We start from the raw sequence: 22770 nt of genomic DNA, 5'->3' as shown, positions 1-22770 counted from the left end.
TAAACTTCTCGTTCCCCGGAAAGGAGACTGCACAATAAGGGGAATAGAGATCCAGTTAGCTCCAGTAAACCATCGTTGAATCGTCGCTGAACGCGCGTGGAAATATGCTAATTCGTTTCTACAAATTAACCAACTACTATTTTACTTTTCCATGTATCGGCGAGTCACGTTGTTTGTTAAACTCTTAACGTTTACACGTGTAGATGGCGAATATACGTGGTTCTCGAGCATCGCATCGTGAGTTACTTGGAATCATTTTTCCGAAAAGCTCGTAATCGTAAATCGAGTAAAATCGAGTCTTTAATCATTTTTGTGACATTAATTTCGAGTAAAAATTAAAAGTCGTTGAACAAATTTCCAGAATAATTCGTATGAAACGTTTGAAAAAATTCATGAAAGAAAATTTCGTAATAATATACACGAAGTATATGAAAAAAGAATTATGTAGAAAAGAAAAAGTATAATAACTCGTGTAAAGCTCATCGTATATAAAATTCCACGATACAAAGATAGATTTTGCGTGATATACGTGTTCGTTTGTATATATAATGACAGATAATGGAAATCCTATGTACATTCGGCTGTGTTAAATTAATAATAAATTCGATTGTAAAAACCATTCAAGATAATGGCAAGTTTCCGTTACCTCTGTTCTTTTCTAATTAATTGGAAGTCCGGGAAAAACCGCAATCAAGGATGTTGCAGTTATCAGGCGTTCGAAATTCCTCCGAGAATGGTAGAAAGAACGTAACGGGCAAACTGTTGAGATTTCGTTTCATTTTTGCCAAAACTCTCTCTTTCTCTCTCTCTCTCTCTCTCTCTCTCTGGAAATACATTCGATCAAAGATAAAGCAAACAGAAATGAGAAACAATCGGATCTGACTTTTGTATTTTTATGTTTCGTAGGTATTCTCCTCGTTCCCTTTATTTTTCAATTATTCCATTGAATAATTCCACGAAATTACAAGAAGACCGGCGCACTTGTTTGTCGATCGAGCGTGAGAAAAGATCGCTTTTCTTTTGTTTCCGACGGAAATAATTATTTAAAGAAGTGAGCGGAGTCGTTAACGCCATAAGATCCTGCGATAAGCTCCACGTACACAAGTAACGTTTATTAAAAAGAAGTGCTTCGAATTATTTCACGATTGTTTACGATTTGCAAATAGAGGAAGGAAATTCCGAAATCTGCGTTCCGTCCTTGTTCGTTGTTAATCGTTCGATAGGATCTAGAATCGATACGAAGAATAAATCTTTCCAACGTGATTAACAGATTTTCGAAATCGTTTCGCGGATTATGATAAAACCGATATGTATCCATTTCATAGCCATCTCTAAGCATTCGACAAATTGGTATATACTCGTCGACTTCGTCGAGAAACGTAACGCTATGAGAAACTCGAATGCCATAAAGAGACTTCGTTCGCTTCCAACCAGCTCGAACCATCAAACCGCACATCCGCACTCTTAATCTCTGTTCTTGTTCCAGGTTAAATGGTAATCTAAATCGACCATGTACAACCTGAATCTGAACGTGAACCCTAGTCCGACGGCTGCCGCGGGTCTTCTCGGTGTCGCGGCGGCCGAGGTCACACCAAGGACACCGGAAATCGTAAACTCCCTAATCGCCATGACCAATCCCTTCGAGGGTTACACGAACGAGAGGAGCAGGGACCGTACGGATTCGACTAGTAGCGGTGAGCCGAGCCCACCGAGCGTTCAGCACACCTGTAGTCAGCTCATTAAAGAAGGTAGCCATCCGGTGGTGGCCTTGATAATATATCCTACAGGGTCCTCTCTTGTTGCCGAATTTCTTGCTCTTCTTCTTTCCTTTTACCGTCGAAACTCGCTATATATCCAAGGTTATCCGGGATTATCGGTAGCGATTCTGGTTTTCTAGGGACAGTACCGCGCAGAGAGTCTTGAACTTTCTACGATCGTAATCCTAATAACGGTAATTAATCGTATTTTTATCGATCTTTAGACATTTCCTTCGTGATGCTACTCGGTTGCCGTGTTTCTCTGGTTTTCAAATTTTGTGCAGATACTCGAGCGAGATAAATTAACTTGCGTTATAAATGGGACGATTTAAAAAATAGGCCGTCAGAAAGGTGCTAGTCAGAAAACGAAAATGAGTTGTTCGCAGTGTTTAAAGCGGAACGGTAGATAATGGTAAAAATACGGATAGCGGAAAATTGGAGAAAAATAATTGTCGAAAAAGTAGAGAGTCGTATTCGTAAAAACAAAACATTTTCGTTTGATGGATTTTTAGGAATGGCTGGAAAAAAGCAGAAAGATCGAAGGAACGTTCAGACAAGATCGATATTATTGTCAATACCTAAAGTTCTCGACATTGCAGTGGCTTTTACGTACGATAATGTTGAAAACTTCAAATATTGACAATGATATATTGATCGGTCGAACGGTCGTTAGGAATATTTTGGTGAGCGATACTTTATATTCCAAAAGTCTTATTTTATCGTTTTTAGTAATGATTTAGGCGATTAACTGGTATTTGAACATCACAGGATTGAAGTTGACGCTGCAAACAAAAAGGAGAGCCAACGGGACCGGGGACGACACGAAAAAGAAGACAAAGAAGGAAGACGGGAGCGCAGACGACGAGGAAGAGGAGGAAGCGAGCAACAACAACAACCGCGGTGGAGTAAGAAACCTTCACATACTGTTCTCGTTAATACGATAAAGCAGTCGTGATGTTGGGCGATCCGCGCTGTAAGTCGCCGTTTCATCGATTTCACGGGTTTTCAAGTCAGACCGGATATACTCATTCCATCCAGTTCTCTATCAGTTACTGCTCTCATCAAGAACTCAAACGCTACACCATAAAATAAATTACTTTCATACAGCTGTTCTTTATAAATGTATAAGGTACTGTGCAAAACTCTTCGGCTACTTGGTAAACGAAAATGCTCTGCCTTTAGAAATTAAGAAATTGCTTCTTAAGAAATATTTGATTTAAGGATTACGTATTAATAATTCAACCAAAGATATTGATCAATCTGTAGCGTATTAAAATAAAGAAAATATTTAAAGAGATAATCTTAAAACCATAGGTTGTTCTTAACGTCGTATGGAAATATTTCCTAGAAATATCAATTGCTATTGCGAGGTCGTTAAATAGCCTAAAGCTTTTGCACATTGCTGTACTAAAAAGATCTCTAACGATAAGACAAGGCTAGAATTGTTCTTAAAGATCTAAAATTTTTGTAGCTAACTCCAGAGGACGAGGAAAGGCGCCGAAGGAGACGCGAGAGGAACAAGATAGCCGCTACCAAATGTCGATTGAAGAAACGCGAGAAGACAGTGACCTTGGTGCAGGAATCAGAGATCCTGGAAACGCAGAACCACGACCTGAAGTCGCAGATTCAGGAGCTGGAAACGCAGAGGCGCAGGCTAGTAGACATGTTGAGTCTCCATGGACCAACTTGCTTGAAGCAAGGTGGCACAGATACCTCGTACCAACAGTTTGCAGAACCTTTGCAGCTGCCCAGTTACCAGGAGAACTTTGTGCAGCCTCCGCCAGCATTGAATCAGCCTCAAAACTGTGTGACAGAATATCCGGTAAAGGTGGAAGAGTACGAGGGTGACTTTTATCGACAAGAAAGTCCCTTCGTGCCAACTTCAAACGCTGGTTGTACGGTTTAGTAGCTTTATGGACGTTCTAAAAACGTCTACCGCGCCATTTTCAGGAGTAGTCCTTGTGAAGATTCGGTTTACCGGTTGACGAATATGGTACGTTGTTCGGTTAAGAATCTAGGATCGTCTAACGATGAAAGAACAGTCGTATGCATTCCAAGAAGACGCAAAAAAGCGAAAATACCTATGTCGGTTAGCGGAAACGTCGTCTTGAAGACGATTTAGGAGTTTCGAACGAGATTTCGAGATTATTCTGGGTCCTTTTGCATCCTACTGAACTAGTATCATTAGAAGGATATTAAAAGTCACAAGTTACAAATTATCAATACCAAAATTGCTTTTCATCTATAACTTATAAAGGAAATTTTATAAATTAGAGATTATTCGATTATTTTATTTGCCGAAAGAATTGTAAAATTGTAAAGAAGAAATCTGTAACTGTAACTTATCATTTGTCATTTCATTAGTCAGCGATATTATTAGTTAGTAGATTATTACAAGAAACGACCCTGATCTCTTTCTTAATACTTCCGGTAGACCGAATCTTTTGGATCTCTCATCTCTGTTAATCGCAAGTCTGTAGTTCGTAAGTTGATTACTGTAATAACGGTGCGCTCCTGTCTTCTCCTTTCATCCTGTTTTCTTCTTCTTTCTTTTTTTAATATATGTCCCTTTATACTCGAAGCGTTCGATGGAGAACGCTTGAAGACATTCCTTGAAAGTAACCCTTTCTTGAAAATAAGTAACCGATTCCTTGAACATAAGTACTGTGACATTCTAAGGTATAATTAATGTAATCGATAAATGTAAGGTAGAAACGAATCACCTTTGCGATACCCGATTCATTAATATCGATATATTTGTATCGAACGTTATACAAAGAGAGATTATAAATTCTTATTCTATTCTTTACCGTATTGTATGATTGTTTTCTAAAGAAACATACTTGTGGATTATGATGGAACATGATGTAGTAAAAACGATTGAGCATCGCAAAGGTGTTTCGTTGCTTTAGGTAAGAGTCGAGAATTTCTTTTATAAATGGCGGTTCGCGTCAAGTGCCGTTATTTTATACGCGACATCTCGATTCACCAGTGAGAACAGAAAAGTATAATTTGTAACTCAGCATAAAATAGGTCCTCTGATATTGATTACGACTATCTCACGTGCATTGGGACGTGATTACGAGACGCGTTCTCAAAGGATACTTATAATTATACGAATAATCGAAAACGATATATTTAATACTGTGAAACGTGCATATTTTATACAGTTTACGTATGTTATTGTATTTACACTCGCAGACACGCACATGTCAAACACGTATGCGTCATTAACAGTTAACGAAAACACGATATACATGACGATTAATGACAATGACCGAACGACATACCTCAATTTCGTGGGTAGTTACCCTCCCTCAGTGCGTTTGCGTGGAAAAATTTGTTACAACTTAATTTTCTTTTATCTTACAACTCTGATCGTTCGTAATAGTTAAAATTTTTAATACACGAATGTATATGTAATAGTGACAAGGAGGAATGCCAAAGAACCATCAGAAATATCGATCAGAGAATATTTTTGTTTCTTTATAACAAGATTATCGGTGGAAAAAAAATTAGTAAACGCACTCTGGGCTACGCTTACGCGTTCTTGCAATGTACGGAAGCTAGTTTAATTCTTAGCCGAAAGCTACTTTAAATAGTGAAACGCTTTTTCGTGTCCACGGACTATAAAAGATGCTTTTCATTCATTCGGAATGTTACCGCCGATTGATCTAACGAAAGAGAAGATTTTCCTTGCACTTCATAAAGCGGAAGTGAGACAAAGTCTTCCTCTTGTTCTTCTTTCACGAGATTAAGAAAAAAGCGTCCACGAGCATTAAGAATAATTTCTTTTTTTTACGCGTAGGACGAACACGTAACAGTCACACGTGTGGTGCTACATATATATATATACATATATATATATATATAGATATTATATATATTTGCTTTTTATATAAATTTTATTAAGTTGCCCGAAAAGAGTATTTAATAGTTTAATACACATGTTAAGCGTATATTATCGATGTCTATTTACTAATGCAGAGTTCTGAAAGTAATAGTATATCAGATATATTGAAACAGAGTTTATATTTATATACGAGATTTTTCTATCGTTGACACATTTAGAAAAGAATCCGAAAATAATCGAAATAATTATTATTAATATGCTAAAAATGCACAATTGATTTTAATATGCAGACTGTTCGAAAGTATTGCATTTTATTTTAAACGAAAAATATTCCGATGCTTACGGAATATACATATACACATACATTTGTCAAAAAATCACGGACAAAATTGACGATTCTTTAAAATAAAATATAGAGTGTATTTTCATATAATTACGTTTGCTATCCAATATATACTGCCATTATTAAAATCCCAGATACAGTCGCTTATAGTATCTGGCCTATAGGTTGGTTGTCTTCTTAGTAAAGTATATTAAAAACGAAGTCTTTCTAGAGGATAAGTGCAGAATAACTTTAATAACCAATAGCAAACAGTATATAGGATTTTATTCATTGTAACAAAATCGTACTATTGTCTTTTTATTACTGAGTACCTGGCCGTGGTTTTCCATGCGACAGCTATTTTTTCTTAGGAGAAATGCATTGAATTGAAGCTAGAAAAATGGCTGACAAAATCTTATTGTTGTAACCCCTAAGGGAAAATTTTATTCTTCAAATAAAAGTGCCTTCGATACTAATCATCTAATGTTTATTTTTGCTTCAAGATACTCCATAAGTTTTAAAAGAAAAGTCTAAATGTTAAAAAAAGTACAAACAGTAAGAATATTACACGCATATTTTATTATAAAATTCAATATTAATATTATACACGCACATTCTCATGTCTCAATCGCAATCAATTCAAAATGAAATACATAATTTTACCTTATAAATAAAGATACATAATGGGAGAAAACAGTGAAAATAATCTTATTATATCTTAATTGTACCTATTTAGTGTGAGCTTATGAACCCCTAAAACGAAAAAAGATATATAAATATAATTACTTGAATAAATGTAAAGAGTACACAACCAAATCTACTTACACGATGATGTTATTAATTGGAATATGGATTAATTTAACAAAAAATCCTATAAATCCCATTATACAAAAACCAATGGCAGTGGCAATGGCAATTTTCTGAAATTCTAAAAATCATCGTACAATGAGTTACAAGTCGAAACTCATTTGTCAATCAACTTTATTAAAAACCTACCCTTTCTATCAGGCTTCGTGCATCGTTTAATAAGACGAATACTGTCTTTCGCGAATTGACGTCCAGGTTCGGTGAGTTTCTTCACTTGATCCATTATGTTCGAGCAACTGAAAGTAAAATGTACGTGTAACGAAGCAACACATTGAGCAAGTCACAGTTACACCCGATTTTTACAATTAGAACAAACCAATAGATGTGCAAATTACATATGCTTTTGAACATATAGTGCGCCTAATAATTTGTTATATCTCACTTGAACTAGATAGATTATATATATTCAATTTTGAATTCCTTAATAATAGAATTTGATTTATAGGTTATAACAAATGTTCTCTAGCGTATTATTAATATTTTTCTTAGTTTTCTTTAAAAAAATCGGAAAGTTGGTTTCCAAAACACTGTACTCACGTTGTGTAGTATTGGAGGGCGATTCACAAAGTGTTATTTGACGTATACCGCGTGTACGGTATACGTATAAAAATCTGCGCTCGTCAGAAATTGAGGCGCTACGTGGACACTATGCTGTAGGAACGTCACTTCCTAGTTACTGACGTTGGAATTGAAGAACTGCAGCGGGAATTTATAATTATTCAAATTTATAAAAATTTTCTGAATGACTTTCTGAAAAATTGTAATTTGGATAATAGTACAAAGTAACGAATAAGTAATTTATGAATATAAATTACATGGATTCACATAACTTTCTATTTCAAGAGAAAAAGTAAAAACGATACGGAAGGAAAAGTTTTTCTAAATAAATCAGTTTTCATTAAATGAAGGATAGATAAAGGGATGTTAATGCATGATATTGATTATCCATAATTTAATATACATAAATAAAGAAATTCATTTTATTATGAACTTTTTATTGAATAATATGACTTGAGAACACCTTACGAATTATGAAATGTCTGTTAGGGATTCCTACAATACTGGTCACGATCATATAAACAGGTCCCGACATTCACTAGGGGAAACCATCTGAAAATTGAGTTGTGCAAAAACAACATGGAAGAAAATAGATTCTCGTTTTTACGAGACAGACAGAGATGAGTAGAGTATTTCTGTCTCTGTCTGAAATATTCATAACACGTCATACATGCGCAAAACGAGAACCTTTTTGTCTTCCATGTTGTTTTTTCATGATTCAATTTTCGGATAATTGTCCCTAAACTCCAGTATGGAATGTCGAAATGATAGTGGCTGATAGTAGCCATAGGGTTTCCTAGAATATGAAATTTAGTTTTTTTTCCCAATTTTGGCACGAAGCATGTTTTGTTGAATATAGTTATGTTCAGTCAGAGAGAAAATCTGGTTCGTTGTAACATTTAATAATATTAGCAAAGAATAACATTAACATTACAAATCGCAGGTAGCTGTAAAAAAACTTAGCGTATAAAAGAAGATGGTTTTAAAAAATTATTTGATTATGTCATACTAATGTTAAATACATTCAATTTGTTTATCAGAATACTTCTGCAACATATATACTGCCACGAGTCGATTGTAGTATTGCACGTTGTATAGTGTACAGGCACACATATATTAGCTTCGACTTTGAGTGAAATTTCTACATTATCAGTTACCTTTGACACTTACGATTGTGGTTAGCCAGTCAACCTGTCAGGGAATTATATTTGGAGACTGTACTTTGACCAAGGAAATTAAATATGCAGATTAGTCGAACCTAGTTCAAATTATCAAATTATTTTATTACAAAATATTTTAATTATTACACGAAAAAAATATGGGTAACAGATCTAGTCTTCTTTTACGTGAAGAGGAAATAGCACAAATCCAAGAAGCTACTGGATGTAAGTTTAATTTATAAGATACTTATAATATTTTTAAATGATATCCATATTCACTGTTTTGTTTATGATATTCTTGTTCAAATGTATGCATATGTATTCAAATATTATGTAAGTTTATGCATAAGCATTATATCATTATTTTGATGTAATTATAGTTACGCCAAACCAAATTGAACGCTTATATAGTCGTTTCACAAGTCTTGATCGTGGTGATTGTGGAACACTTAGCAGAGAAGATTTCCTGAGAATCCCAGAATTAGCAATAAATCCTCTTGGCGATAGAATTGTAAATGCTTTCTTTGAGGAAAGTGGTAATGATAGGGTGAATTTCTTGCAATTTATGCAAGTGTTGGCTCATTTCAGACCCATTAAAAAGAATAGCCCTAATAGATTAAATTCTAGACAAGAGAAACTGAAATGTAAGTCAATAATATGTTGTTGATTAAATCTAGTTAAAAAGGTCTTAATATATTATAAGTTTCTTATTATTTTCAGTTGCTTTCAAAATGTATGATTTAGATAATGATGATTTAATTTCGAAAGATGAACTTCTAGCTATTTTGCACATGATGGTTGGTGCAAATATTAGGTAAGAAAGTAGTTCTGATTTATCAGTTTCAATATAAAGTAACAATTACATATCTGAACAATTTTTATTTATTTATTTTAGCGAAGAACAGTTAACTAGCATTGCAGAGAGAACTATAGTAGAGGCTGATGAAAATGGTGATGGAATGATTTCATTTGAGGAGTTTTCTAAAGCACTAGAGAGGACAGATGTGGAGCAAAAAATGTCTATACGATTTCTTAGTTAATTTATTTATTTTTGTTTAGATGATGCACAATTTGCTGATGTGTTGAGCATATGTAAGAAGATTTATAATTAATATTAATGAATACAATTACCTTTTGTTACATCTGCCGGTTTGTGATAAGGTTGAATAACGTTTGCTATTTAATGGTACAATAAAAGGAAAGATATCGTAAATTGCATTTCTTTCAAATTGTTATTAAAACAGCTGCAGTTTTAATTAATAAAAAATAGTACAATATTATATATTTTTATGATTCATAATATACAAACTCGATTGCCATTACAGATTTGGTAACCTGTTGTTTACAATAACTAATCCATTATTCGTTCTGCTTCACTGTTTACAATTTTCCAAAAGAAAATGAGAACGTGACCACATTTATAATAAAGAGCATTCTTGAAAAATAAGTTATGATATTAATGACACATTAAAAAAATGGAAACATGGATGTAAAATATGTATTACATTAATACTATGTATTTTATTTGTACATGAATTATATCTTGACTTCGGAAAAAATATTGGAGAATTATTATATATTTCATTAATCGTATATTTTCATTATAATGGAAATTCTTACTGTATCTATTTTACCTTCCTTAATAGACTGCAACTATAGGTGTCAATTATCATCATAGTGTCTGAGACATTAAATTTTACATATGCAAAACAATGAGAATATCTTTTGTATCGCTGCATTTTAAGCCGTGGATGATACAGCCAATTTTTTCAAATGCTCCATGAATACTTGTAGACTGACATCGTCAGTTAAGACAGGTGCTCCACTTTCCTAAATCATAATAACAATTAATTAGAAATTACAATTGATAATTGTAGAAGTAGAGAGGAATCAAAGAGTTTTATTCCCAAATCCATAGAAAAAAGAAGAAAAGATATTAGAGTTAGTTACAATTGATAAAAATATATTTTAAGAAAAAAGATGTCTTGATGCCAACCACCAGTGAATTGTGACAATACTGCTACAAAAAACTGTTAAAGTGTGTAGAATTTTATGCTTGCTTTATAGCAACATGAAATTGTGTTAAATAATGTCAGATAAATTAAAACGACTCAATATTAATGTTCCTGTAAACTTTCGAAGTAACGATTAATATGTTAGTTATTTTACTACTGTTAAGAAACGTGTATGATAAAGAGAAAATAAATATTTTACTGCATAGATAGATATCAACTGTCTAGGTCTGTAAATTTTTTCGATCAAATTCCATTACCAAAGCAATGAAAGCAAATATAATAAGAGAAATATAATTATCAAATGAATGAAGAACACACCCCACTGGGTATCGGCATCCCCTGGTTGCAGGATCACGGTGATAAAAATGATAATAAAAAAAATTATTAGTTACGTATGATTGATTCATATTTAATGTTGTTGAAAGTAAACAACAAATAAAATAGTTTGATATAGAAAAAATTTATGTTGTAAATGAAACGCATCATTCAGAATAAAAATGAAAAACAAAATATACTTACCGCTCCATAGGCGTACATATTATTGTGGGTTTGACTTGGATTTACTTTACTCAATAAAAATCTCGCTTGTGAACCACCTTGTTCAGTATCAATATATCTTGGTGCAGGAAACCGTTCAGCTAATATTTCAGCGGCATCATCAACAGGCGCTGCTAATAATTGTCTGAAATTCTCGTATTCCGGCAAATCTTGATATTTTAATTGGCGCCATTGTGCAATGGTCTGTAATAAATTAAACTCATTACGATCATATCATTTATTATAAGTAATCATAAGTAATAGTAACAAATAACTACCTCTCCATGGAATATAAGGATTTGGAAGAAAGTATCCATCAATAAAATCCTGTCTGGTTGAATAGACGAAGTATCTAATAAAACTGGTTCTGGGGGACCACTAAATCCATAACTATACAAAATTGGCTGCACCATTATTAAAGAATTTGTTAAATCTTCTCGCATGAGCATATGTCTGTAATATGTAAAATTCGATTAGTAACGAAGCGTTTCGATTGATCGGAACACAGAAGTACAACAGCTACTGACCTATAAAAACTAGTTTCATCGGGGGAATTATTAAATACTTGTAAGAATTGCGATCTACGCAAATGATACATAAATTGAGGATATAAAGAGAAATTCTCTGCAAGTCTAAAACTGTTTGGATCATCTTTTGCGTATTCTCCGAATTTCTGGCACTATTACAGAAATCCTTAACGTTAAAAAAATTACGTATGCCATATAAAATATTAAATGCTAATTTAGTAAAAAATATGAACCAGTCTGATAAGCATTCGATCGACCCATCTTAGAACATCTGGTCCGTCATCACTCTCCGCTTTAAATACCGCTAAACGTGACATAAGAACAGCTGCTGCTTCTTGATCAAAACCAGCACTTATATGATGCAAAGATGTTGATGCATCCGCCCAACTGTAATGAAGAATATTGTAATTTAAAATACAATAATATCTAATAATTGGATGATTATATTAACGTACTTTCTAGCGATTGTAGTAACTCTGATTCTTCGTTGACCGCTACTATGTTGATACTGTGTGATGAACTGAATGCAGCCCCTTCCACCTTGAGGAATCGGCGCAGTATGTTGATTAACAACCTCGAAAAACAATGCTGTAGTACTGGATGGCGTAAGGGAACAAAATTTCCACTGACATGTTCCACCTAATCCTACTTCCTGTTCTCCGACACTCGATCCTTTTACGCCCAGAGACACACAGGGTCCAATCGCACCCGAAACTTTGATTTCTCGCGATGTCTTTACTTCTAATGTCGCATTAAATGCCATTTTCAAGTCGCCTTTATGATCCTTAGCGAACACACGTTGGAACGTTTGTTTAAATAGAGAAGAATTGAAAGAATCTCCCATGACCATGTGACCACCTGTTGAGTTACAACATTGTCTCATTTCTAACAGACCGGTTTGATCGAGAGCGCATGAGTATATATCTATTATGTGGCCATTGGTTGCGGCTCGTGACGCGAGAGAATCATAGTGTTTAGTCGCCTTTTTCATATGTTTGGCGTTATCTTTTTGAATATCATGGTGAGATCTAATAGGCTGTCTTAAGTCGTCCGTTACGACTTGACCTGGTCCTTGAGAACAAGGCCCACCGACAAATAACATTATTCTGAAAATAATAGTAAAATATACTCAAAACACTTAAATACAATGTTTACAAATGAAATGTGTACCTAGCTCCTGTATTAGCATAACTGGCTTCCAAAAGACCAGTAGCAACGGCTAGTGCGACACCAGTTGATCGCAATGGACGTTTTCCCGGACCGATCGGCCATGGATCGCGTTGTAATTCTCCCAGAAGGTCTGTTAAACTCATGTCACACTTATGTACAGGCTGTAAAAAGCGATTAGCTGGCGGAAGTGGTTGTCCACTTGGTCCTCTTTGTTGATTTGGATTTTGACCCGGCATTGGTCTGCCTATACCTATAACATTCTATAATAAATATTTACTCTACATTGTTTTATTCTATTATAGAAAAATAAAAATATGTACCCAACATATCTTGGACTTGTTTTGGTTGTAAATCCTTAGTACCCCGAAAAACATAACTTTTACTACATCCTTCACAACCTAGTTCATGAACTTGGACCATTCTTCCAAATGTAATAAGACCAATTAGGGCATTAGATGGGAGCAGAGAAAGTGACATTTGCAATGAATCTTTGAGGGAACCTAGTTCTTCATCATCCATACATGTATCCACGACCAACAAGAAAATAGGAGGCAAGCATTGTGCTCTCTGTATAAAAATAACAATCAATATTGATCCTGTGGATCAATAAAAATACTGCTTCACCTTGATTTATAGATATTATTTACCATTATGGTATATTCAATTGTCGAAAACTTCGGTATCAATTCAGCCGGCTGATGTTGTTCTGAAATAGCAGCATATTGTGGAGGAAACTGAAAACATATTAAATATCAAAATATTATTTTATTTCTTAAGAGAAGATAATTTTGTTTAGTTTTCAAAACAAAATGACTTGGTTCTTACAGGATTCCTCTGAAAGCAAAGGTTGCACACCCATAGCTTAGCACGGTAATCCACCTGGCACAGTGGATTCAAAATTGCTCTACAAGTAGATCTTGTACAAAGAACAGGATCATACTGTATTGGTGGAAGATCTGGCCTTTCTTTGATCGGTTGGTAAAGTGTTCCTAATGGCACGACAAGTCTGGTGGCATCTAAACGTGAAGAAGGCCAAACATTCCAAGTGATACGTACTCCATCGCGGTCTTCATTTTGTTGAATGAAATCTTCATAAGTAGTCATTTTTCTATGATTAACGAATACCATATAATAACAAATTCAACTGATATTTAATTCCTATTATACATACAGTTTCTAAATATGTGACAAGTGTAATGGTGCAATTAGTGATTTTAGGTTAAACATACCTAATTAAATCGACGTTTAATTATTGTTTCCCGACAATGAGTTTGAAAGTATCTTAAATAATCTCAACTATCAAATTCTCATAGTTACAATATTGTTTTACAATTGTATTAAAACGACACAATTTCACCGTAACAGCACGACTCGTGCCGTCATTGAAGCCACGTCACTTGGGAGCTTGGAAGAATTACTTTGACGCATGCGTGCAGCGCTTTGATATCACAGGCGGTATTCGAACGTGAATTTGTAAGTAAACAAAAATTTGGAATATTTAAAAAGATAACCCTTTATAATGCTTTATATCATTCCTCTATTTTGTCGTTAGAACGAAAGATGTAAGCTAAATGTAAAGAGAACAATAAATGTGTCTAAGTACATTGACAACCTCACAATGCAATTATTTTTATTTTGTGGAACTGCGAAGTTCCAAACTTAACAGAAATGTGCATAGAATCCGAGGAGAATTATAATCGTGATATAATTTGTCAAGTACATCGATAAGATAGGTAATCCTCTTTTTAATAATAAATAATGCATTAAAATTTTTTTGCATTTTAAATAAACATTTTATTAAAGTCTTTGAAAACCCAAAGGCTATTAGGTTATTAGCTAAGTTGTAAAAAGAAACAAATCTTTTTTTTGTTAAATGCTTGACCAGTTAATAATGTTCTATTTTAAGCTGATTTCCTAAGAAATAGTTCTTAGTTGTATCTTTTTTTTAACAAACTGATGATATTTATGTTTTAGCATTTATTTCCAAATAAATGTGAGGATTTACATCGAAAAATACATGCACGTGGCAAGTTTGAAAGCGTGCGTAACAGTAATTATAAAAAGTGTAGCATAATTAGCGTAATATAATACGATAATATGTTTTTAAGAACTAAAAAGTAAAGTTCGCGGTGTCATTCTAGAACTAATCATGTTTTGTGACAACGAAATGGTAGGGATTCATTCAACCAATCAGCCACAAAGTGATAACGACCGATTCCGAATAGAATAGAGCAGGCCGAGTGTTTACCGTCCTTAGTCCTTATTTACTATTATCTATTATGCACTACTCATGCTGTAACGTGAATTAGCAAGTTTAAGCTTTATACGAGTCAGGAAGTCAGTATTCCAGCGTACGCGTTACGATACGATATCTGTTTGAGTCTCCATGTCACGTACATCGCGAGTGTTGATCCACGGCTAACCTCTGACACAGTGTATAATATCCCGTAAAAATGGATAAAAGGTAAGACGCGATGTTTCTCGTGGTTCATAAGATACATGGTTGTCAATTTGTATAATTTTGATGAATCTTCAGCAGGTTAGACGCTTCGAGGTTAGAGAATCGTGAGGATGTTATTAGTCATTCCAAGAAGAACAAAAAACGACCCAGTAAGAAAAGCAGTATGCTTAGCTCGTGGACGAACAACTTTCAAAACGACCAAAATAACGATATAGTACCTGGAATGGAGTATCCACAGTTATTGTGGCAGTCTAACATGCCGCAAAATTTTCAGAACAATGGACAACGTCTCTTTACTACAACATCTGACCCTAGCATGTGTGGTTATACGCAGATGCCTATGACATACACCATGGAGCCTGTTTCACTACCAACCATGTATAGACTGTATCAGCCGGTGCCAGTCTCTGGTATAAGAGCCGTTCACAGTAGACCCCGACGACATTGTAATCAAAATCAACCATTGAACTTGAATATGAACTCTATGGCAAATGGTTACACGAGTTTACAAGAAAATGGGGGAGGATCTCCTGTCCCTGCTAACTATCAGAACGGAGATTACGCGAGTTTGCCATCTACTGCTAATAAGAACAATGGAATAAATGGAGACGAGATAAATTCAGAGCATCGGAGGTATTCAGACCCTGGTCTTGGGTCTGCGGAAGCACCGGTACAGAGTCAGAGCGAAGACTCTGATAGCGCCGACAGTGGTAGCTCCATTACTACAGTTGGACGTAGCAATAAGTTAGTTCTATCTCTTATCGAACAGGTGAGTAGTTTTTCTTAATAAATAAACATAGATTATAGCCACATAAACACAGGTATATATTTAAGGCATTACAGAGACGTAATCAATAATCGCGTAATTTTGCTTCCAGATGACAGAACTGAAAAAGAGCAATAATCAACTGTTTAAAGAGTTAAACGAAACAAAGTCTGAAATAGGTAGTATGAAGACAAAGTTAGCAGTGTGTAGTTCTTCGGATTATCAACCAGGAATGTTATCAGGTAAATGTTAACGGAAATTGTTATAGTATCTTATTATTAGTACCTCTATTTTACGATACATTTTTGTTACTCTACTTCTATGTTTTTACATTAAATCCGTATAATTAAAAAGAAATTAATCCCATAAATATTTGGATTGTTTCAGATTTTATTCGCGAAATCAGGCAAGCCAACAAAACATACGAGGAGGTACTAGTTTCAAAAGTAAAATTCATGATCGAGGAAAAGCTGAACCAAAGGTCGTTGGAAGTGGCAAATTTAAACGTACGTATTAAACTAACTTATAAAAAATTAATTTCTATTAGTTACTAATTAGTTTCTAAATCAAATTCCCTATGTACTAATTAGCTTCACCCCATACGCTTACTCGTATCACAGTTATTCAAAATACCGACTCATAATCGTGATTCGGTAACGTAAAAGTTTTCCATAAACAAACACAATGTGTTATCGTTATACTAGTCCTTTCGATCGTAGACTCAAGCGTCGATAGGTTTGTGAAAAAGTTCGTTCGGTGTAGAGAAGGCAGGAAACTTCGAAACGGGATAAAAATTCAGCGGATAGAAAACGTGGGAAGTGAAAACAAAGCGGATAAAGAGAAAGGAAGAGAAAGAATCTACTTTGCAGTTAGGCTACGGTAATGTGCCGCTCCGACCGACGCTTTCGGCATTTCCATGACATGGTCATGGACGTATTGTTTGCGTAGCATTCGTACGTTTTGTTTGATTAGGACGGCCAGGTGATCTTCGCTTCTCCCCTCTCTCACCTTTCCCCCTTTTTTCCTTTCTTACAATTTTCCTTCCTCGATTATCATCTGCGCGCGAATTTTCATCGATCAAGTTCGTCCGTACGCGTTTCCTGAGACCCCATCTGTTTTTGTTTGATTATTTATGTACGTTTGCGTTGGAATTTTTATATACCGTTCTTCAAATAAAGACTCCCCTGTTTTTCGTAATATTTATATCGACTGCGCAGCTTCATATTAACAGTAAGAAGTATCTAGAGCGTATTCATATTCATGTCTAGCAGAGAGTTAGCGATTGAAAAGAATGAGCCGCCTTTAAATATATACATACATAGTTTGTTGTTCTCGAGTAATTTTTCACAGCGATCTATTTAATATGAAGCGTTTCACCGAACTTAGTCAACGTATCGTTTATTATTTATGGAAGAGAACATAATTTTTTCCGTATTTCAATCAAGATTGGTATTCTCGTTCGATTAATTTCTTATTATCTAAGAAGGGGATCCGCATACCAAAGTAATCCTCAAATATATCCGCATTTATTCTGTTCATGAGAGATAACGTTCAATTTGAATCTTTGCCTCTTCGTTATTTTATCAATAAAAAATATCTGCTGCTGTTCTATTTTTCATACTTTCACATTAGGTTTTGAGTATTCTTTTCAACCAAAGAGGTACACGAGACAAAAAATCGGTATCCAATTGTATCAGGTCATCCACTGATTAATGCAATATTTTTCACCGCGTATATTAGTCGAGAATAAACAATTATTCAGTGATATATAATCGATCAGTATTTTGCATCATTTTTTAAAATTACTTTCCTCTATCGAGTCCATTCAGTTATCGAGTTTTCTCTCGTGAGTTTTATTCTTTCCAATTCAACTCTCAGCAAAGTCACATTAATTACATAAATCTACCTGACGTAACGTGTGAATCATACTTTACGTAAATGATATATTTCTTGATACGATCTATCTGAGAAATCTGATGCGTTCAAACGAGAACATCTCGTACAAAGAGCCTAGGTATTATATACTTAGACGATACTTAGTATCGTGACTAAAATTAATTCTAAAATTATTAGAAGGATGAAATAATATCTATATCTTCAGCTCCAAGGTCAAATGGAAAAATACAATATTAATTGACACAAAAAACAACCTTCTTCTTCTTCTTCTTCTTCTTCTTCTTCTTCTTCTTCTTCTTCTTCTTGTAGTCTCACAAAAAAAGAAAAAAACGAATCTCCATATTATAGCAACCCCTTCAATTTAAAGACTCGAAACGTACTCTTACTCCGATTGCATTCTCCTGCTGCCATCGCAGTAAAAATCGTCTTCATCCCCTAATTGGTCTCACCGAGGAAACGAAAGGCAGCTTCGTGTTCTCGATAAAAACCCAGCCTGATACCGGAGAACCTAATGTAGACGTAATACGAAATATCCGTGACGTTTGGTAAAAATGATTAGGTTTCACATGAGGGTGTCAGCTACGGGGGTAGAAAGGAAGACGGAGGAAGAGAGAACGCTTCGCCCCGTGTGTTACGGTGCGTCGAGGGACGAGGAAGGGTGAAGGATGAGGCACTTAGCGGCTGTCACGGCCTCTCCCTTGGCCTCCTTCCTCTCCCTCTTTTCCTCTTCTGTCTTCTCGGGTTTCAACCATCCATTAGCCTCATCAGCCGAAGCGATGGCCGTCCGCGCCATGCTAGCCTCTCTTCGTCTCGTTGCCAATCTCCGTAATTGAACCTCCGGGACCTTCCACTTTCGACCATGTAAATTTCTGCCATGTTCGCTTTCTGGCATTTCGACGCGTTTTCACGCGGTCCAAGTGGCCGTCGCGACGATTCACGGAATCCTGTTCTTCGCACCGTCTCGCTATTTTGATTTTCCGCTCTTCACAAAAGGATTTTCCTTTACGTCGGCGACGAATTTTTATCGCTATCGAACAGACCGTTTACGATTGCGAATATTTTATAATCTTAGAATCTGATGTCTTGAAACGAACGTTTCACACGAGGAACGCTCAATTGGTATTTTCGTTACATCTTGGAAAATTACGATCGAAGGACGTTCCCAGTGTTGTTTAATTCTTTGACTATCATCGCAACTGGCGTTAGATGAAGAAATTTAAGCGGATTTTAAGGAATATCGTATAACGTACAATATGTACGAACGTACGTACTTGAAAATCAATTATCGTACCACGTGCAAACGAATATCATAAATGCTTCCTCTCAAAAATATTATTTCTCTTCCACGGCACTTGGTAATTGCGAGCACGTTCTAGAGAATCGTACGAGCAAAGAGATCCAAGCCAGTAAAACGTTATCTGGCGAAAAATTGCAGGTTGCTATGTAAATTGTTTGATTTCTTTCGAAACGTGCCGAGCCATCTTATCTGTGCCGAGTATTATTGCCCCCCCCCTTATCTTTTATCTTTATCCTCGTTTTCTTCCGACGGGAAGAAACTTCGGGAAAGATTTCTTTCGACCGACCGTCTTAAAATTCATTAAACCTGTGCACATCTTTATTTTTATGTCTCTGTATTTCTAATAAATTCACGCTTCGCCAATAATTTTCAAATTATTTCTAAATAGAATAGAAACCTTTTACGTTAACGAAAGAACATTTATGAACGCACGAGTTTCTCGTCGGATCGTTTCAGAATCAAATAATGAAACTGATGGAGGAGAAAGAAGAAAGCGACAGGCGAATAGCAAAACTGGAGGAGGAAGTTGCCATGTTGAAGCTGAACGTAAAGTGAGTACCCAGTTATAGTTTGGCATGATTATTGCAAATTCCTGTAATAAACTTTGCTACTTCTTCATCGTTTCTTCTTTTATCAAATACAGGTTTTGTGGATTGTTTTACACGTGGTTTTTCATCTAGTATGCGTTTCGCACTGAATTTAAATCTTGTAAAATATCATTGATATCGATAGACCACGTGGAATTTCTATCGATCCAACGTATTTTCCAATTGCGATCACGAGCGATAAGCGTGGAATTTCACGGAAAAGTAGCTTTGTCGAAATAATTTATTTCTACGATTTGATCGGTGGAAGCAAATTTGAAATTTGATTTGCCGTCGCATATCGCGATATACTTTCCTTTTCTTTATTACATACTTTTATTGGATCTTTTTCCGAACCAGCGGAAAGATCGTATAAGATCGTAGTCTTTTCATTTTTTATTTTTTTCCAATTTTTTCCATTCTCGCCCTCTGTTTCTTTCGCGTCGTTTTCCCCGTTTTCCTGCATTCGGGCAGGCCGAACAAAATTACGATATTTCTATTATTTATATCGTCTTATCTATTGTTAGATTTCTTTGTCACCTAAAAGGAGTGTTTCGTTAATTAAAAATGTACTTTGCAATTTTACACGTGTTTTTATTTACGACTTCATTGTCTTTTATGGCAGTAGCAAGAATTTATTTCTAATTTGAGCAAAACGTTTCGATGCAATTTTTGTTGATTTAACGCAGAAGATCGGTCACCAACCGTGTTGCTAGAACTTTATTTCTTCCTTTGTCGTCTATAACATATTATAGAAGATATATATACAATATTTTCAATTTTCTTATAGGAAATCTCTGATCACCGAATTAATTACTTTGGTCTATTACTAACAACCAGCATGCAACAACTTGCCTTTGTAGCTCTAGAAGTATTCATTTCTCTAAATAAAATATTACACGAACATTTAACAACCGAAACCATCCGAACTACAAAATTATTAAGCGCACTAACTAACACCTTAGCTAGAACTTCTCAAATAATCACTCGAGCTTCTACCACATTTTTTCCTCTTTTCAGCCTATTCGTTTTTACTTTTAGACACTTTTCTTTAAGATCTTTTAACAAACTAACCGCTAATTTCTGATCTCACAGAATGCTTGCGAGTTGCAATTTATCTCTTATTTTTCAAAACCACTAAATTAATTACCTAGCTGAAATTGCTTTAACTTTCTTCTCTTAGATTTAAGTTTCAACTCGGAATGTCGTTCCCTTTGCAAACTGGTATTCGTCCCTCTTCTCGAAAATCATTAAAAAAAAAAAAACAGTCTTGAAACGTTCATCGCTAAATAGTTATGTATCCAGCGTATTATCATACAGCCATACTCTTCTTTCCTTTCTAAATTTCAGAAAATCTAATATACACGTCGGTATAGAATTTCTCTTTACGGACGTTAGTTACCAAATATAATTATTTAATTTTATCGCAGTAACGTTCTTTCGATTTAAATCACCGAGTAAACGCTTAAACGAATCGCCACTTGTTGCTTAAAAGCTATTTCAAAATCCTCTTAAAGATTTTTCTCGCTAAATGATTACCAAACTAAATGGCATCTATGCGACACTATTCTCTAACGCTAAAACCATCCAGCGAACGCTTACGAATCGTCATTTTAACAGAAAGCTTCTGCGAAAACACTCGCTGTTTGTAAGTGAATTAGTCGAAATTATTGCGGATCACTTGGATATTTAGTAACTCGCCTGTCGCAAACCTTCATCCACTGAACCTGAATTTGAGAAACGCTGCAACTCAGTCTCGAGATTCGAGAGAAACTTCACCCACTTTTAAAAACGAAAAAGAAAAAAAAATGCACGAGACCATCTCCCAGCTTTCTTATCCTTCCATCTTCTCTTTGCACCCGCACTTTCTCAATTATTTACACCCCGCACGTGAAAATGGGACCGCATGCACCAAACACCCACCCACAAAACGCAGAACCAACAAAACACATACGCCGTCTAATGGATAATACGCGCGCGCGATCTCCGCGTGCTGAACACATATGTATATATAAACATGGTGGAAATTGTGTGTTGATTGGCACGTAGCAACGAAGGCCGCGAGATCGCCGCGTTCGAGGAAGAGACTCTGGCGCTGAGACGGGAGCTGCAGGAGGCCCGGGCGTCCAAGTGCCTGGCCGAGAATCACGCGGCAAAGTGCGTAAACGCAAGATCAGTCACGCCTGTCGCTACTTTCGATACTACGCAATCCTACGTAACCAGCACCCCCGTGCGTACTGCTCTATCCGACACCTGTAGCCTGATCCCCGCACCACCGTCATCGACACCGTCGTTGTCCTCGATAGTCCCACAACACATCACCTCGTTACTACGTTCCCGAACCGCGGACCTGGCTCACCATTTCGTCGCGGACAAGACGAACGTTTATCCAACCGTTGATTGTAGCAGTCCGACAACGTCCATCAATGCTTCGTGGTCGTTGGATGATCAGTGTCAGGTGTCTAGCAGTGGTAACCAGTCGCCGCTGATAGTTACCGCTAGCAACAGTTTCGAGCAACATCGCACGGACGTCAGTTTGGACGAGAGCTCCACTTTCTCTGCTTCCGAGCTTGCGTTAGAGACCAAGAGTTGCGATCAACGCGAGGACCACGACCTTGCCCTCGTGGAACATCGTTTGGAAGAGAACTCGAGCTCGAAGAAGACGAAAGACGAGGATACGGCGCGAGACGACGAGCCTAAAACGGATTCGACTACGACCAAGAGCCTTGGCGCGATATCCTCGAACGTGCAAGAGAAAAGGATAAGAGAGTCGAAGAAGGAAGCGGAATTGTCGCGCGTTCATCATCAGAGAGTCGGATCGAAGAAGTCGAGGAAGAAGAAGGGTAGTTCGGTGTCGAAGAGATCGTTCGTCGAAACGGACAAGGGTGGAACGGTCGCAGAGAGGAACGACAGTGGGACGAAAGACGCGCGGAGAACGGTGAGCGAGGACGAAGATCGGAGTCGTCTGAACGGCGGCGACGACGACGTCGACGACGGCGA

At 36.1% G+C, this 22770-nt stretch overlaps 5 protein-coding genes across 10 annotated transcripts in view; 3 read left to right on the top strand and 2 right to left on the bottom strand.

Annotated features, from left to right (window-relative positions):
• LOC100745764 (activating transcription factor 3) overlaps window positions 1-6408 on the top strand; it is a 28931-nt gene extending 22523 nt beyond the window's left edge. Inside the window, exons 2-4 of one of the 2 annotated variants that reach the window (XM_012388693.3) lie at window positions 1487-1694; window positions 2526-2662; window positions 3229-6408. In XM_012388693.3, coding sequence (XP_012244116.1) covers window positions 1511-1694; window positions 2526-2662; window positions 3229-3663 — 756 coding nt within the window. In that variant the 5' untranslated portion in view covers window positions 1487-1510 and the 3' untranslated portion in view covers window positions 3664-6408. Of the gene's footprint in view, window positions 1-1486; window positions 1749-2525; window positions 2663-3228 lie in introns of both variants that reach the window. The other variant, XM_003484384.4, reaches the window with a different exon arrangement.
• Window positions 6409-6488: 80 nt separating this feature from the next.
• LOC100745641 (protein transport protein Sec61 subunit gamma) lies at window positions 6489-7495 on the bottom strand. The gene is made up of 4 exons (XM_003484383.4): window positions 7337-7495; window positions 6929-7035; window positions 6758-6860; window positions 6489-6685 (listed from the first exon to the last, which is right to left on the bottom strand). Exons 2-4 carry the CDS (start codon window positions 7020-7022, stop codon window positions 6676-6678), a joined length of 207 nt encoding a protein of 68 aa, XP_003484431.1. The 5' UTR covers window positions 7023-7035; window positions 7337-7495; the 3' UTR covers window positions 6489-6675.
• A 686-nt stretch (window positions 7496-8181) lies between these two features.
• LOC100745518 (calcineurin B homologous protein 1) lies at window positions 8182-10441 on the top strand. Its single transcript, XM_003484382.4, has 4 exons — window positions 8182-8742; window positions 8898-9161; window positions 9238-9331; window positions 9413-10441. Exons 1-4 carry the CDS (start codon window positions 8676-8678, stop codon window positions 9555-9557), a joined length of 570 nt encoding a protein of 189 aa, XP_003484430.1. The 5' UTR covers window positions 8182-8675; the 3' UTR covers window positions 9558-10441.
• Window positions 9549-14190, bottom strand: LOC100745398 (protein transport protein Sec23A). 2 transcript variants are annotated; one of them, XM_033320976.1, is made up of 11 exons: window positions 13996-14190; window positions 13592-13874; window positions 13414-13500; window positions 13087-13333; window positions 12767-13016; window positions 12052-12702; window positions 11830-11983; window positions 11597-11748; window positions 11348-11522; window positions 11052-11273; window positions 9549-10871 (listed from the first exon to the last, which is right to left on the bottom strand). In XM_033320976.1, exons 2-11 carry the CDS (start codon window positions 13868-13870, stop codon window positions 10830-10832), a joined length of 2259 nt encoding a protein of 752 aa, XP_033176867.1. In that variant the 5' UTR covers window positions 13871-13874; window positions 13996-14190; the 3' UTR covers window positions 9549-10829. The 2 variants fall into 2 exon arrangements, with proteins under 2 accessions (XP_033176867.1, XP_012243471.1); XM_012388048.3 differs by having other exon boundaries at window positions 9549-10347; window positions 13996-14189.
• A 708-nt stretch (window positions 14191-14898) lies between these two features.
• Window positions 14899-22770, top strand: part of LOC100745280 — a 12426-nt gene continuing 4554 nt past the window's right edge. For 2 of the 4 annotated variants that reach the window (XM_033321016.1, XM_012391041.3), the window contains exons 1-6: window positions 14906-15230; window positions 15303-15996; window positions 16106-16235; window positions 16381-16499; window positions 19643-19737; window positions 21820-22764. In XM_033321016.1, the coding sequence (XP_033176907.1) occupies window positions 15220-15230; window positions 15303-15996; window positions 16106-16235; window positions 16381-16499; window positions 19643-19737; window positions 21820-22764 (1994 nt within the window). In that variant the 5' untranslated portion in view covers window positions 14906-15219. Of the gene's footprint in view, window positions 15231-15302; window positions 15997-16105; window positions 16236-16380; window positions 16500-19642; window positions 19738-21819; window positions 22765-22770 lie in introns of all 4 variants that reach the window. The other 2 variants (XM_012391111.3, XM_033321047.1) reach the window with 2 other exon arrangements.

This window comes from Bombus impatiens, unplaced genomic scaffold (assembly GCF_000188095.3).
Source record: "Bombus impatiens unplaced genomic scaffold, BIMP_2.2 scf_0010, whole genome shotgun sequence".
NCBI classification, from domain to species: Eukaryota; Metazoa; Arthropoda; class Insecta; order Hymenoptera; family Apidae; genus Bombus; species Bombus impatiens.
Note: the sequence above shows the minus strand (reverse complement) of the source record. Positions and strands in the feature narration are given on the sequence as shown.